Below are 14,232 nucleotides of genomic sequence, written 5' to 3'. Positions count from 1 at the left end.
AGAAAGAGCTCTCTCTCTCAATATATCTGTATCTAGACCTGATTTTTATGTGAGTTGAGGCAGAAGATGTTTGATAGACACACACGTGACACACACCTTCCTACACACTTAGGCTCTATTCCTGAATCATTAGAGAGAAAATGCAGACCACATACCCTTTACTCCTGAATATTTCAGTTTTATTTTTCTACCTTCAGGGACACCTAACCACAGCACAGTGATCAAAATCAGAAAATTTTCACTTCCGTAACCATAATACGATTACCAGAATTGGAAAATGAAAGCCATAATAGAATATTATCTGATTTATGGTTTACATTGCGACTCACTCTTGGTGTCATACATTCTATGGGTTTGGATAAAAGTAGAATGACATGAATCTGTCATTAGAGTTTCATAACGATGGAGTATTTTCACTGCCCTAAAAATCCTTTGTGCTCCGCCCATTCATCCTTCTCCCCGCCAACTCCTGGCAACCACGGATCTCTTCCTGTCGCCCCAATTTTGCCACGTCCAGAATGTCATATAGTTGGCCTCATACAGTATGCAACCTTTTCAGATTGGCTTCTTTCACAAAGTAACATGCATGTAAGGTTTCTTTTCACAGCTTGATAGCTCGTTGCTTTTTAGCGCTGAATAATATGCCGTTGACTAGATGTACCACGGTTTGTTCATCCGTTCATCTGGTGCAGGACATCTTGGTTGCTTCCGCTTTTTGGCGATTACGAGTAAAGCTGCTATCAGCATTTGTGTGCAGGTTTTCATCTGCGTGTAAGTTTTGAACTCGTTGGGGTAAATACCAAGGAGCGTATGTTAAGCTGGATCGTACGTTAAGGGTTATGCTTAGTTTTGTAAGAAACCCCTAAACTGCCTTCCAGAGTGGCTGTTCCGTTTTGCCTTGCCACCAATACTGAATGAGTGTCTCCATTGCTCCACATGCTTGTCAGCAATTGCTGTTGTTAGTGTTCCATATTTTGACTATTCTAACAGGTGTGTAGTGGTATCTCATTGTTGTTCAATTTGCATTTCCCTGGAGCCATATGATGTGGAGCATCGTCTCGTACTCTTAGTTGCCATTTTTATGTCTTCTTTGGCCAGATGTCTGTTAAGTTGTTTGCCCCATTTTTTAATCTGGTTGTGTGTGTTCTTGTTGTTTAGTTTTAAGATTTCTTTGCGTATTTGTATATTTGTTATTCCTTTATCAACTGTGCCTTTTGCAAATGTTTTCTCCCAGTCTGTGGCTTGTGATTTTATCCTCTTGACATTGTGTCTTGTGGAGCAGCAGTTTAAAATGTTAATGAAGTCCAGCTTATCAGTTATTCCTTTCATGATCTTGATTTTGCTGTCACATCTAGAAAGTCATGTTTCTAAAGAGGTCATCTCGGTCTTCTTCCGTGTTATTGTCTTCTAGGAATTCTAGAGTTTTGCTTTTTACATGTGGGTCTATAATGCATTTTGATTTCCGTTTTGTAAAGGTGTAAAGGTCCATGTGCACGTTCATTGTCTCGCACGTGGATGTCCAGTCCTTCCAGCACCATTCGTTGATAAGACTGTCTTTGCTCCATTGTATGGTCTGTGCTCCTTTGTCAAAGAACGGTGGAGTATGTTAACGGGCATCTATTTCTAGGCTCTCTGTTCTGCTCCTTTGGTCCATTTGTCTGTTCTTTCGCCAGTACCGCACTGTCTTGATTACTGTAGCTTTATAGTGAATTTTGACATTGGCTCATGTCAGTCCTTCAACTTTTTTCTTCTTTGATATTATGTTGACTTTTAAAAAGCTATTGCAGTTGCGATACGGTCAGAGAAAATCTATATGATATTGCTCCCGCGCACGTTATTAATGCTTTGTTTATGTCCAAATATGTTGTCTGTTTTCATAAATGTCACTTGTGTGCTCTCAAACAAGATGTGTTCTGTTTGCTCTAGAGAGAGATCGTGTCAGTCTGTTCTTATTTTCTTTGCTCTTTTTGGAAGCTTTTAGAATTTTCTCTTCATTTCCATGGATCCTTTACAGATAATTTTTTACTTCCTTCTTTAACTTTGTGAAATTTATCTTCATTAGTTTTTGAATATTTCCTCTTCTCTGTTTTCTTTTTTTTCATCTTAGATGTCTTGGATTTCATTTATTTCAGATGTTAGATGTCTTTTTTTACCCACCATATCACACTGCTGTTCTTTTAAATATTCTCTCACTTTATTGTTTTATTGTGTTTTCTGGGAGAGTTTCTCAATGTCATTTTCCATGTCTAAATAATTTGCTGTTCTCATGTATCCACACTGCTATTTATCCCATGACTTAAGTCTTTAACAATCGTACTTTTACACCTATTTCCTCATGAGGTTTTCCTTATGGTTTCTCATTGTCACTTCGTGCTACTAACATCTTCCCTTGTATCTTTAAGTGTATTTGTCATGCTTATGTTCCAGTATGTTCCAGTAGTTCTACTTCAAATGGTCTATGTTGCTCACTTTGTTGTATTTCTTTTTCAGTCGTTGTACTCCTCAGGTATGTAATTGTTTTGACTTGTGAGCTTTCATTCCTTGTGGCTGTTGGCTACTCTGTCTGGCATCTTGTATTAGAGAAGGGCTAACGTTTTGCTTGGGACCATCTCAGTCTGTGGCTGTTATCTCAGAATAATTATTAATAGTGTGTCCCTTTCACTCTCAGAAGTGTCCTCTCTTGGGTGCTGTATTATATAGTCACCTTTGTTGAGACCTAGGACCTAAGGTGTGTTTTTCTAAGTAAGTTTAATATGAGGGGAGGTGATGGCCCCAGGCGCAGACAGTCTCAGAAACCGTGAAACACTGTGACCACTCAACTCCTGTGGTCAGGATCTGTCACCTTTGAGCTCTTGGGGAAAGCGGCATTTGAGGAGGCATTTGAGGTTGTCACCTGGGGCTTGGGAGACGGAGGAGGTGGAGGAGTGAAGGATCAAGGATTGTTCAGCCCTTCCCTGCTTTCATCAGCTAACCTAATGCTACTCTACTTTTATCCTAGCTACATCTGGGTGGTTGCTACTTGTTTCTGCTGAGAAAGGAAAGTGATCGCTTCCAAGCAACTCAGGGGAGAGGCAAGAACGGTCCTTAAAATTTTCCCTCACACTGAGCCCCTCAAGGCTGCCACCCACTGCCCCTAATCCCAGGCTACCCACCAATTAAGAGACAGCCTTCAGGCCTCTGTCATTTCCCAGGGTTGTCACTCTTGTTATTTCTGGGGGTGCATAGTTCCTTAGGACTTCTGAAGTTTTGGGAGGAGGATGCAACATGCCGTACCATTTGGCGTCTTGATAGGAACCCATGATTTCTCTGGAAATTATCAGGGTGTGTTACTTTGATGAGAACCTTTAAGTGTATTTGAACTTTAAGATATATATACTAATGTATATTGTTGCCAGATACAGAATTAATGAAATTTGAAAGAATTTGGTGAAGAGTGCAGGCTGTCCAAAAATCAATAATATTTGTGCAATGCTGAATATTAGCATGATACTGTGAAGGTGACAGACTCAAAGTGCATTTTGCAAGTGTCTTATTTTGTAGATGAAGAAAAAGATAAATAGAGAAAAGATTACCCAAGCCAGTTTTGAGGTGAAAAGTCTTGATTTTGGATAATATAACCAGATAACGTTTTCTGAGAGGACTGTAGAGAAAAAGAAAAAGAAAAAGAATCATTGTAAACGCATGGTCTTCACGCAGGTCAGAAAATCTTTTAATCATCATTTGGTCATCCTTGACCTTCCTACTTGTTTCTTTCCTACCAGATAACAACCAGGGACTAGGCCCTGACACTGTGTGTTCATTGTTCTTGTGTATTCTCTTTCTATCTATATCTCTGTGTTAGCTCTTACTTGGATGCGCCTCCCCATCCCGACACACTCAGATCCCTCTCACGTTTCCCAAATTGATTCCAGAGTGCATGAAGGAGAAAGAAAATGGTGAAGAAGGAAGGAGGTTTAATCATGAATGCTATGTCTCCCTTGTTCCCTTCATTCTCTTTCCAGTGGATACACACAGGGACACACAGACACGCACACACGCACATACAGAACCCGGAAACTGTGTCAGAGGTTCCAGTGCTGGACCCTGAAACGGATGCTTTTGTTTCTGTCGTGTTTCCTCGTGACTTTACTTTTTGTGTGGTGCAATTCTGTTGGGAAAAAGAACCTGATTATCTTCCAAAATGTCTGACTCTATTTTTTGTACCTGTTTTTTACTCTATGGCAGGGTTATGGATTCTTCCCGAATGTCGTCTGGCAACAGTGACAAGATGGGGTGAGTTGACATGAGTGATCTGAGTGGTGAAAGGTACGGGGGGCACCGATGGCAACAACAGGTTTCCATAAGAGACTATAAGCTTCTGTAGGTAACTTTCTTTCCTGTTGGGCCTAGGTGGCAAAAGGAAGGAGGAGTCATAAGAGGGAGACTTCTTACTCACGGTTTGTTTGTGAGCCTTAGAAAGTAGTAGCCAAAGCTTTGAGGAAACTCTCAGAATGCCTGTGTGTAAGACTCTGCTAGAGTGGGCCAGGAGAGGAGAGAATCCTATTTGGAGCAAGGAGACGGTAGCAGTGGAGAGGGAGCAGTGGAGCTCTCAGCAGAAGAGAATGGAGCTCAACAGACCTCGGCTCCTTTCCTCAGCCTCCAGAGCTCTGCCACCATCTGAAGCTGGTGTCCCGAATGCCAAGCCACCGTCATATTGGAGGGAGCCCGTGCCTCAGACCTGCAGTCATCTGAACCCTGTATGAGGAACAGAAAAGACATACATGATACATGAAGGGTCAGGATGTGGTGGAGGGTGTTGAGGATCAGGAAATTAGGAGGAGCTGGGGAAATGTGTACCTACAACCTGGAGTTGAATTTTGAGCTGAATTCAACCTCGATGCAATTACACGTGAGAGTAAGGTTCAGTAGTGAAGAATTGTATTTCAATATCTTCATTCATTAGGCTTTTTGACCGGCCGAAGATCTTCGTTACAACTATAGAAAGCCCTATTTCTAGGGAAGATTAAAATACTAGTTTCCAAATAACTAACATCCACATAATTTTTTAGGGTTCAACCAGTTTACCACTTGAAGACTACTTGTAACTAATTGCAAACAAGAGTGTAACTCTATGAAGTCACTTGGAGTCTGATCATATATGCTTTTAATTCTTTAGAAATGACCCCGATGAACTGACAGAAATAATCTGTGATGGAACCACCAACAAAAGGTGACGTATATACTCAGAGAGAGAGAGAGAGAGAGAGAGAGAGAGAGAGTGAGTGAAATGCAGACGCGGCATTATCCATGGGAATGCGGAATATTCTGGACAATGATTCTACGATCTTTTCTAAAATTTCGGATCCACTGAGCTAAGTCATGTTTATCATATTCTTAGATTCACAGAATCCTTGTTCAAATAAGTTGGTCACATCACTGTCCCATGTAGGAAATCTCAAATGACATGTTGTTGCATTTCTTGGTGTTTACGTTAACATGGAACAAGTCTCCAGGCTCCGTGATGATTTGTTATGAGGACCAAATAAGTGTTAAACACTTAGGATGATGTCTGGCACGTAATAAATACCATTTAAGTGCTTATTAGATGGAACAAAAGTTTTCCGTGTACTTAGTCATGTCATCTGAAAACAGCGATAATTTTCATTTTTCCTGTCCAGTCCTTATACCTCTCACTTCTTTTTCTGACGTCATTGAGCAGTGTTGGAAGGCATATGGCTCTTGGGAGGAAATAAAAGGAGGTCAGGACTGGAGAACAGGATTGAGGGAGAGAGAGGTGCGCCGCAAGGATGAGGGCTGGCAGGGCCAGGTTTTGAAGGGCATTGTAGGCTCTGCTGAATGGTTTTGGCTCAATCCTAGTAGCACTGGCAAGGCAATGAGGGGTCATGCTTGAGGCTCTGCAACCAATACAAACTCCAATCGTGAACCGTAGACGTACCAACTGTAGCTTTCTAGAGAGGTAGGCTTTTCTAGAGATGCACTCCTAGACTGTGCATTCCCAGGTATGTGGACATCTTTTGGGGTGATGTCTGGGATGTGGAGAGGGTATGTTGTCTTTGCCGCTATATGGGCTTTTAAGGGCTGGAGAGTCTGTGCAGCTCGATATTCCCTCTCCCACGTGAATGCTGAGAAGAGTGAGAGCTGACCACAAAACAGGGAGCCGACTCCAGACAGAGTGTGGAGAGACCCAGTGGAGATAGCCCTTTGAGTCTTTAGTCAGGAGGTTGACAGAGCAAATCAAGACATAGACTCAATAAGGGGCATTGTTCTAAATGCACTTTCAAGTTTCCTTGGTAGAATAGGTTGGATGTAGGATGAGTTGAGACAGACAATTTTTGGTTTTTCAACGTCAGCTTTTTTGTACTATCTCCTTTTCTCCCCAATCTCATTTTCACCAGAACAAGCACCAGGAGAGCTATTTTTGAAACACTTTTTCCATTGTAAGAATTCGAAACTTATGCAGATTTCTAAATTGTGGTAAATGCATGTAACCTAAAATTGATCATCTTCAGCATTTTTAAGTGTGCCATTCTGTAGCGTTAGGTACCTTCCTATTGTTGTGCAGCCAACCTGCAGAACTCTTCTCGTCTTGCAAAACTGAAACTCTGTACACATTAAACTACTCTCCCCGTTGCCCCTTTCCCAAGCTCTTGGCAACCACCATTCTACCTTCTGTCTCTGTGAGTTTGACTACTCTAGGTATGTCATGTCAGTGGAATCATGCAAAATTTGTCTTCTTGTGCCTAGTTATTTCATTTAGCACAATGCCCTCAAAGTCAATCCATGTTGCAGCATGTGTCAGAATTTCATTTCTTTTTAAGACTGAACAATATTCCAACACATACAGAAATTTCTCGCAAATGGTTCCAAAAGCTCCAGTATACCCTTTACTTACTTTTCCAATTGTTAACATTTTGTCACATTTCCTTTGTTACTCCCATCATATGGATATGTAGGTATATAGACATAAATCTATCTATCTATCTATTTATCGATCTATAGATATATATAGAAAGAGAGAGAGAGAAAGAAAATACGTTTAGATATAGATATACACATAGAAAGAGCTCTCTCTCTCAATATATCTGTATCTAGATCTGATTTTTATGTGAGTTGAGGCAGAAGATGTTTGATAGACACACACGTGACACACACCTTCCTACACACTTAGGCTCTATTCCTGAATCATTAGAGAGAAAATGCAGACCACATACCCTTTACTCCTGAATATTTCAGTTTTATTTTTCTACCTTCAGGGACACCTAACCACAGCACAGTGATCAAAATCAGAAAATTTTCACTTCCGTAACCATAATACGATTACCAGAATTGGAAAATGAAAGCCATAATAGAATATTATCTGATTTATGGTTTACATTGCGACTCACTCTTGGTGTCATACATTCTATGGGTTTGGATAAAAGTAGAATGACATGAATCTGTCATTAGAGTTTCATAACGATGGAGTATTTTCACTGCCCTAAAAATCCTTTGTGCTCCGCCTATTCATCCTTCTCCCCGCCAACTCCTGGCAACCACGGATCTCTTCCTGTCGCCCCAATTTTGCCACTTCCAGAATGTCATATAGTTGGCCTCATACAGTATGCAACCTTTTCAGATTGGCTTCTTTCACAAAGTAACATGCATGTAAGGTTTCTTTTCACAGCTTGATAGCTCGTTGCTTTTTAGCGCTGAATAATATGCCGTTGACTAGATGTACCACGGTTTGTTTATCCGTTCATCTGGTGCAGGACATCTTGGTTGCTTCCGCTTTTTGGCGATTACGAGTAAAGCTGCTATCAGCATTTGTGCGCAGGTTTTCATCTGCGTGTAAGTTTTGAACTCGTTGGGGTAAATACCAAGGAGCGTATGTTAAGCTGGATCGTACGTTAAGGGTTATGCTTAGTTTTGTAAGAAACCCCTAAACTGCCTTCCAGAGTGGCTGTTCCGTTTTGCCTTGCCACCAATACTGAATGAGTGTCTCCATTGCTCCACATGCTTGTCAGCAATTGCTGTTGTTAGTGTTCCATATTTTGACTATTCTAACAGGTGTGTAGTGGTATCTCATTGTTGTTCAATTTGCATTTCCCTGGAGCCATATGATGTGGAGCATCGTCTCGTACTCTTAGTTGCCATTTTTATGTCTTCTTTGGCCAGATGTCTGTTAAGTTGTTTGCCCCATTTTTTAATCTGGTTGTGCGTGTTCTTGTTGTTTAGTTTTAAGATTTCTTTGCGTATTTGTATATTTGTTATTCCTTTATCAACTGTGCCTTTTGCAAATATTTTCTCCCAGTCTGTGGCTTGTGATTTTATCCTCTTGACATTGTGTCTTGTGGAGCAGCAGTTTAAAATGTTAATGAAGTCCAGCTTATCGGTTATTCCTTTCATGATCTTGATTTTGCTGTCACATCTAGAAAGTCATGTTTCTAAAGAGGTCATCTCGGTCTTCTTCCGTGTTACTGTCTTCTAGGAATTCTAGAGTTTTGCTTTTGACATGTGGGTCTATAATGCATTTTGATTTCCGTTTTGTAAAGGTGTAAAGGTCCATGTGCACGTTCATTGTCTCGCACGTGGATGTCCAGTTCTTCCAGCACCATTCGTTGATAAGACTGTCTTTGCTCCATTGTATGGTCTGTGCTCCTTTGTCAAAGAACGGTGACGTATGTTAACGGGCATCTATTTCTAGGCTCTCTGTTCTGCTGTTGGCTACTCTGTCTGGCATCTTGTATTAGAGAAGGGCTAACGTTTTGCTTGGGACCATCTCAGTCTGTGGCTGTTATCTCAGAATAATTATTAATAGTGTGTCCCTTTCACTCTCAGAAGTGTCCTCTCTTGGGTGCTGTATTATATAGTCACCTTTGTTGAGACCTAGGACCTAAGGTGTGTTTTTCTAAGTAAGTTTAATATGAGGGGAGGTGATGGCCCCAGGCGCAGACAGTCTCAGAAACCGTGAAACACTGTGACCACTCAACTCCTGTGGTCAGGATCTGTCACCTTTGAGCTCTTGGGGAAAGCGGCATTTGAGGAGGCATTTGAGGTTGTCACCTGGGGCTTGGGAGACGGAGGAGGTGGAGGAGTGAAGGATCAAGGATTGTTCAGCCCTTCCCTGCTTTCATCAGCTAACCTAATGCTACTCTACTTTTATCCTAGCTACATCTGGGTGGTTGCTACTTGTTTCTGCTGAGAAAGGAAAGTGATCGCTTCCAAGCAACTCAGGGGAGAGGCAAGAACGGTCCTTAAAATTTTCCCTCACACTGAGCCCCTCAAGGCTGCCACCCACTGCCCCTAATCCCAGGCTACCCACCAATTAAGAGACAGCCTTCAGGCCTCTGTCATTTCCCAGGGTTGTCACTCTTGTTATTTCTGGGGGTGCATAGTTCCTTAGGACTTCTGAAGTTTTGGGAGGAGGATGCAACATGCCGTACCATTTGGCGTCTTGATAGGAACCCATGATTTCTCTGGAAATTATCAGGGTGTGTTACTTTGATGAGAACCTTTAAGTGTATTTGAACTTTAAGATATATATACTAATGTATATTGTTGCCAGATACAGAATTAATGAAATTTGAAAGAATTTGGTGAAGAGTGCAGGCTGTCCAAAAATCAATAATATTTGTGCAATGCTGAATATTAGCATGATACTGTGAAGGTGACAGACTCAAAGTGCATTTTGCAAGTGTCTTATTTTGTAGATGAAGAAAAAGATAAATAGAGAAAAGATTACCCAAGCCAGTTTTGAGGTGAAAAGTCTTGATTTTGGATAATATAACCAGATAACGTTTTCTGAGAGGACTGTAGAGAAAAAGAAAAAGAAAAAGAATCATTGTAAACGCATGGTCTTCACGCAGGTCAGAAAATCTTTTAATCATCATTTGGTCATCCTTGACCTTCCTACTTGTTTCTTTCCTACCAGATAACAACCAGGGACTAGGCCCTGACACTGTGTGTTCATTGTTCTTGTGTATTCTCTTTCTATCTATATCTCTGTGTTAGCTCTTACTTGGATGCACCTCCCCATCCCGACACACTCAGATCCCTCTCACGTTTCCCAAATTGATTCCAGAGTGCATGAAGGAGAAAGAAAATGGTGAAGAAGGAAGGAGGTTTAATCATGAATGCTATGTCTCCCTTGTTCCCTTCATTCTCTTTCCAGTGGATACACACAGGGACACACAGACACGCACACACGCACATACAGAACCCGGAAACTGTGTCAGAGGTTCCAGTGCTGGACCCTGAAACGGATGCTTTTGTTTCTGTCGTGTTTCCTCGTGACTTTACTTTTTGTGTGGTGCAATTCTGTTGGGAAAAAGAACCTGATTATCTTCCAAAATGTCTGACTCTATTTTTTGTACCTGTTTTTTACTCTATGGCAGGGTTATGGATTCTTCCCGAATGTCGTCTGGCAACAGTGACAAGATGGGGTGAGTTGACATGAGTGATCTGAGTGGTGAAAGGTACGGGGGGCACCGATGGCAACAACAGGTTTCCATAAGAGACTATAAGCTTCTGTAGGTAACTTTCTTTCCTGTTGGGCCTAGGTGGCAAAAGGAAGGAGGAGTCATAAGAGGGAGACTTCTTACTCACGGTTTGTTTGTGAGCCTTAGAAAGTAGTAGCCAAAGCTTTGAGGAAACTCTCAGAATGCCTGTGTGTAAGACTCTGCTAGAGTGGGCCAGGAGAGGAGAGAATCCTATTTGGAGCAAGGAGACGGTAGCAGTGGAGAGGGAGCAGTGGAGCTCTCAGCAGAAGAGAATGGAGCTCAACAGACCTCGGCTCCTTTCCTCAGCCTCCAGAGCTCTGCCACCATCTGAAGCTGGTGTCCCGAATGCCAAGCCACCGTCATATTGGAGGGAGCCCGTGCCTCAGACCTGCAGTCATCTGAACCCTGTATGAGGAACAGAAAAGACATACATGATACATGAAGGGTCAGGATGTGGTGGAGGGTGTTGAGGATCAGGAAATTAGGAGGAGCTGGGGAAATGTGTACCTACAACCTGGAGTTGAATTTTGAGCTGAATTCAACCTCGATGCAATTACACGTGAGAGTAAGGTTCAGTAGTGAAGAATTGTATTTCAATATCTTCATTCATTAGGCTTTTTGACCGGCCGAAGATCTTCGTTACAACTATAGAAAGCCCTATTTCTAGGGAAGATTAAAATACTAGTTTCCAAATAACTAACATCCACATAATTTTTTAGGGTTCAACCAGTTTACCACTTGAAGACTACTTGTAACTAATTGCAAACAAGAGTGTAACTCTATGAAGTCACTTGGAGTCTGATCATATATGCTTTTAATTCTTTAGAAATGACCCCGATGAACTGACAGAAATAATCTGTGATGGAACCACCAACAAAAGGTGACGTATATACTCAGAGAGAGAGAGAGAGAGAGAGAGAGAGAGAGAGTGAGTGAAATGCAGACGCGGCATTATCCATGGGAATGCGGAATATTCTGGACAATGATTCTACGATCTTTTCTAAAATTTCGGATCCACTGAGCTAAGTCATGTTTATCATATTCTTAGATTCACAGAATCCTTGTTCAAATAAGTTGGTCACATCACTGTCCCATGTAGGAAATCTCAAATGACATGTTGTTGCATTTCTTGGTGTTTACGTTAACATGGAACAAGTCTCCAGGCTCCGTGATGATTTGTTATGAGGACCAAATAAGTGTTAAACACTTAGGATGATGTCTGGCACGTAATAAATACCATTTAAGTGCTTATTAGATGGAACAAAAGTTTTCCGTGTACTTAGTCATGTCATCTGAAAACAGCGATAATTTTCATTTTTCCTGTCCAGTCCTTATACCTCTCACTTCTTTTTCTGACGTCATTGAGCAGTGTTGGAAGGCATATGGCTCTTGGGAGGAAATAAAAGGAGGTCAGGACTGGAGAACAGGATTGAGGGAGAGAGAGGTGCGCCGCAAGGATGAGGGCTGGCAGGGCCAGGTTTTGAAGGGCATTGTAGGCTCTGCTGAATGGTTTTGGCTCAATCCTAGTAGCACTGGCAAGGCAATGAGGGGTCATGCTTGAGGCTCTGCAACCAATACAAACTCCAATCGTGAACCGTAGACGTACCAACTGTAGCTTTCTAGAGAGGTAGGCTTTTCTAGAGATGCACTCCTAGACTGTGCATTCCCAGGTATGTGGACATCTTTTGGGGTGATGTCTGGGATGTGGAGAGGGTATGTTGTCTTTGCCGCTATATGGGCTTTTAAGGGCTGGAGAGTCTGTGCAGCTCGATATTCCCTCTCCCACGTGAATGCTGAGAAGAGTGAGAGCTGACCACAAAACAGGGAGCCGACTCCAGACAGAGTGTGGAGAGACCCAGTGGAGATAGCCCTTTGAGTCTTTAGTCAGGAGGTTGACAGAGCAAATCAAGACATAGACTCAATAAGGGGCATTGTTCTAAATGCACTTTCAAGTTTCCTTGGTAGAATAGGTTGGATGTAGGATGAGTTGAGACAGACAATTTTTGGTTTTTCAACGTCAGCTTTTTTGTACTATCTCCTTTTCTCCCCAATCTCATTTTCACCAGAACAAGCACCAGGAGAGCTATTTTTGAAACACTTTTTCCATTGTAAGAATTCGAAACTTATGCAGATTTCTAAATTGTGGTAAATGCATGTAACCTAAAATTGATCATCTTCAGCATTTTTAAGTGTGCCATTCTGTAGCGTTAGGTACCTTCCTATTGTTGTGCAGCCAACCTGCAGAACTCTTCTCGTCTTGCAAAACTGAAACTCTGTACACATTAAACTACTCTCCCCGTTGCCCCTTTCCCAAGCTCTTGGCAACCACCATTCTACCTTCTGTCTCTGTGAGTTTGACTACTCTAGGTATGTCATGTCAGTGGAATCATGCAAAATTTGTCTTCTTGTGCCTAGTTATTTCATTTAGCACAATGCCCTCAAAGTCAATCCATGTTGCAGCATGTGTCAGAATTTCATTTCTTTTTAAGACTGAACAATATTCCAACACATACAGAAATTTCTCGCAAATGGTTCCAAAAGCTCCAGTATACCCTTTACTTACTTTTCCAATTGTTAACATTTTGTCACATTTCCTTTGTTACTCCCATCATATGGATATGTAGGTATATAGACATAAATCTATCTATCTATCTATTTATCGATCTATAGATATATATAGAAAGAGAGAGAGAGAAAGAAAATACGTTTAGATATAGATATACACATAGAAAGAGCTCTCTCTCTCAATATATCTGTATCTAGATCTGATTTTTATGTGAGTTGAGGCAGAAGATGTTTGATAGACACACACGTGACACACACCTTCCTACACACTTAGGCTCTATTCCTGAATCATTAGAGAGAAAATGCAGACCACATACCCTTTACTCCTGAATATTTCAGTTTTATTTTTCTACCTTCAGGGACACCTAACCACAGCACAGTGATCAAAATCAGAAAATTTTCACTTCCGTAACCATAATACGATTACCAGAATTGGAAAATGAAAGCCATAATAGAATATTATCTGATTTATGGTTTACATTGCGACTCACTCTTGGTGTCATACATTCTATGGGTTTGGATAAAAGTAGAATGACATGAATCTGTCATTAGAGTTTCATAACGATGGAGTATTTTCACTGCCCTAAAAATCCTTTGTGCTCCGCCTATTCATCCTTCTCCCCGCCAACTCCTGGCAACCACGGATCTCTTCCTGTCGCCCCAATTTTGCCACTTCCAGAATGTCATATAGTTGGCCTCATACAGTATGCAACCTTTTCAGATTGGCTTCTTTCACAAAGTAACATGCATGTAAGGTTTCTTTTCACAGCTTGATAGCTCGTTGCTTTTTAGCGCTGAATAATATGCCGTTGACTAGATGTACCACGGTTTGTTTATCCGTTCATCTGGTGCAGGACATCTTGGTTGCTTCCGCTTTTTGGCGATTACGAGTAAAGCTGCTATCAGCATTTGTGCGCAGGTTTTCATCTGCGTGTAAGTTTTGAACTCGTTGGGGTAAATACCAAGGAGCGTATGTTAAGCTGGATCGTACGTTAAGGGTTATGCTTAGTTTTGTAAGAAACCCCTAAACTGCCTTCCAGAGTGGCTGTTCCGTTTTGCCTTGCCACCAATACTGAATGAGTGTCTCCATTGCTCCACATGCTTGTCAGCAATTGCTGTTGTTAGTGTTCCATATTTTGACTATTCTAACAGGTGTGTAGTGGTATCTCATTGTTGTTCAATTTGCATT

At 41.5% G+C, this 14,232-nt stretch overlaps 1 protein-coding gene across 3 annotated transcripts in view; it reads left to right on the top strand.

Annotated features, from left to right (window-relative positions):
- LOC138918366 (phosphatidylinositol 3,4,5-trisphosphate 3-phosphatase TPTE2-like) overlaps positions 1-14,232 on the top strand; it is a 257,717-nt gene that overhangs the window by 167,050 nt on the left and 76,435 nt on the right. For all 3 annotated transcript variants that reach the window (XM_070239618.1, XM_070239617.1, XM_070239619.1), the window contains 4 exons: positions 4,225-4,272; positions 5,156-5,209; positions 10,374-10,421; positions 11,305-11,358. In XM_070239618.1, the coding sequence (XP_070095719.1) occupies positions 4,225-4,272; positions 5,156-5,209; positions 10,374-10,421; positions 11,305-11,358 (204 nt within the window). The remainder of the gene's footprint in view (positions 1-4,224; positions 4,273-5,155; positions 5,210-10,373; positions 10,422-11,304; positions 11,359-14,232) is intronic.

Source organism: Equus caballus, chromosome 17 (assembly GCF_041296265.1).
Source record: "Equus caballus isolate H_3958 breed thoroughbred chromosome 17, TB-T2T, whole genome shotgun sequence".
NCBI classification, from domain to species: Eukaryota; Metazoa; Chordata; class Mammalia; order Perissodactyla; family Equidae; genus Equus; species Equus caballus.
This window is presented reverse-complemented; position numbering and strand designations above follow the sequence as displayed.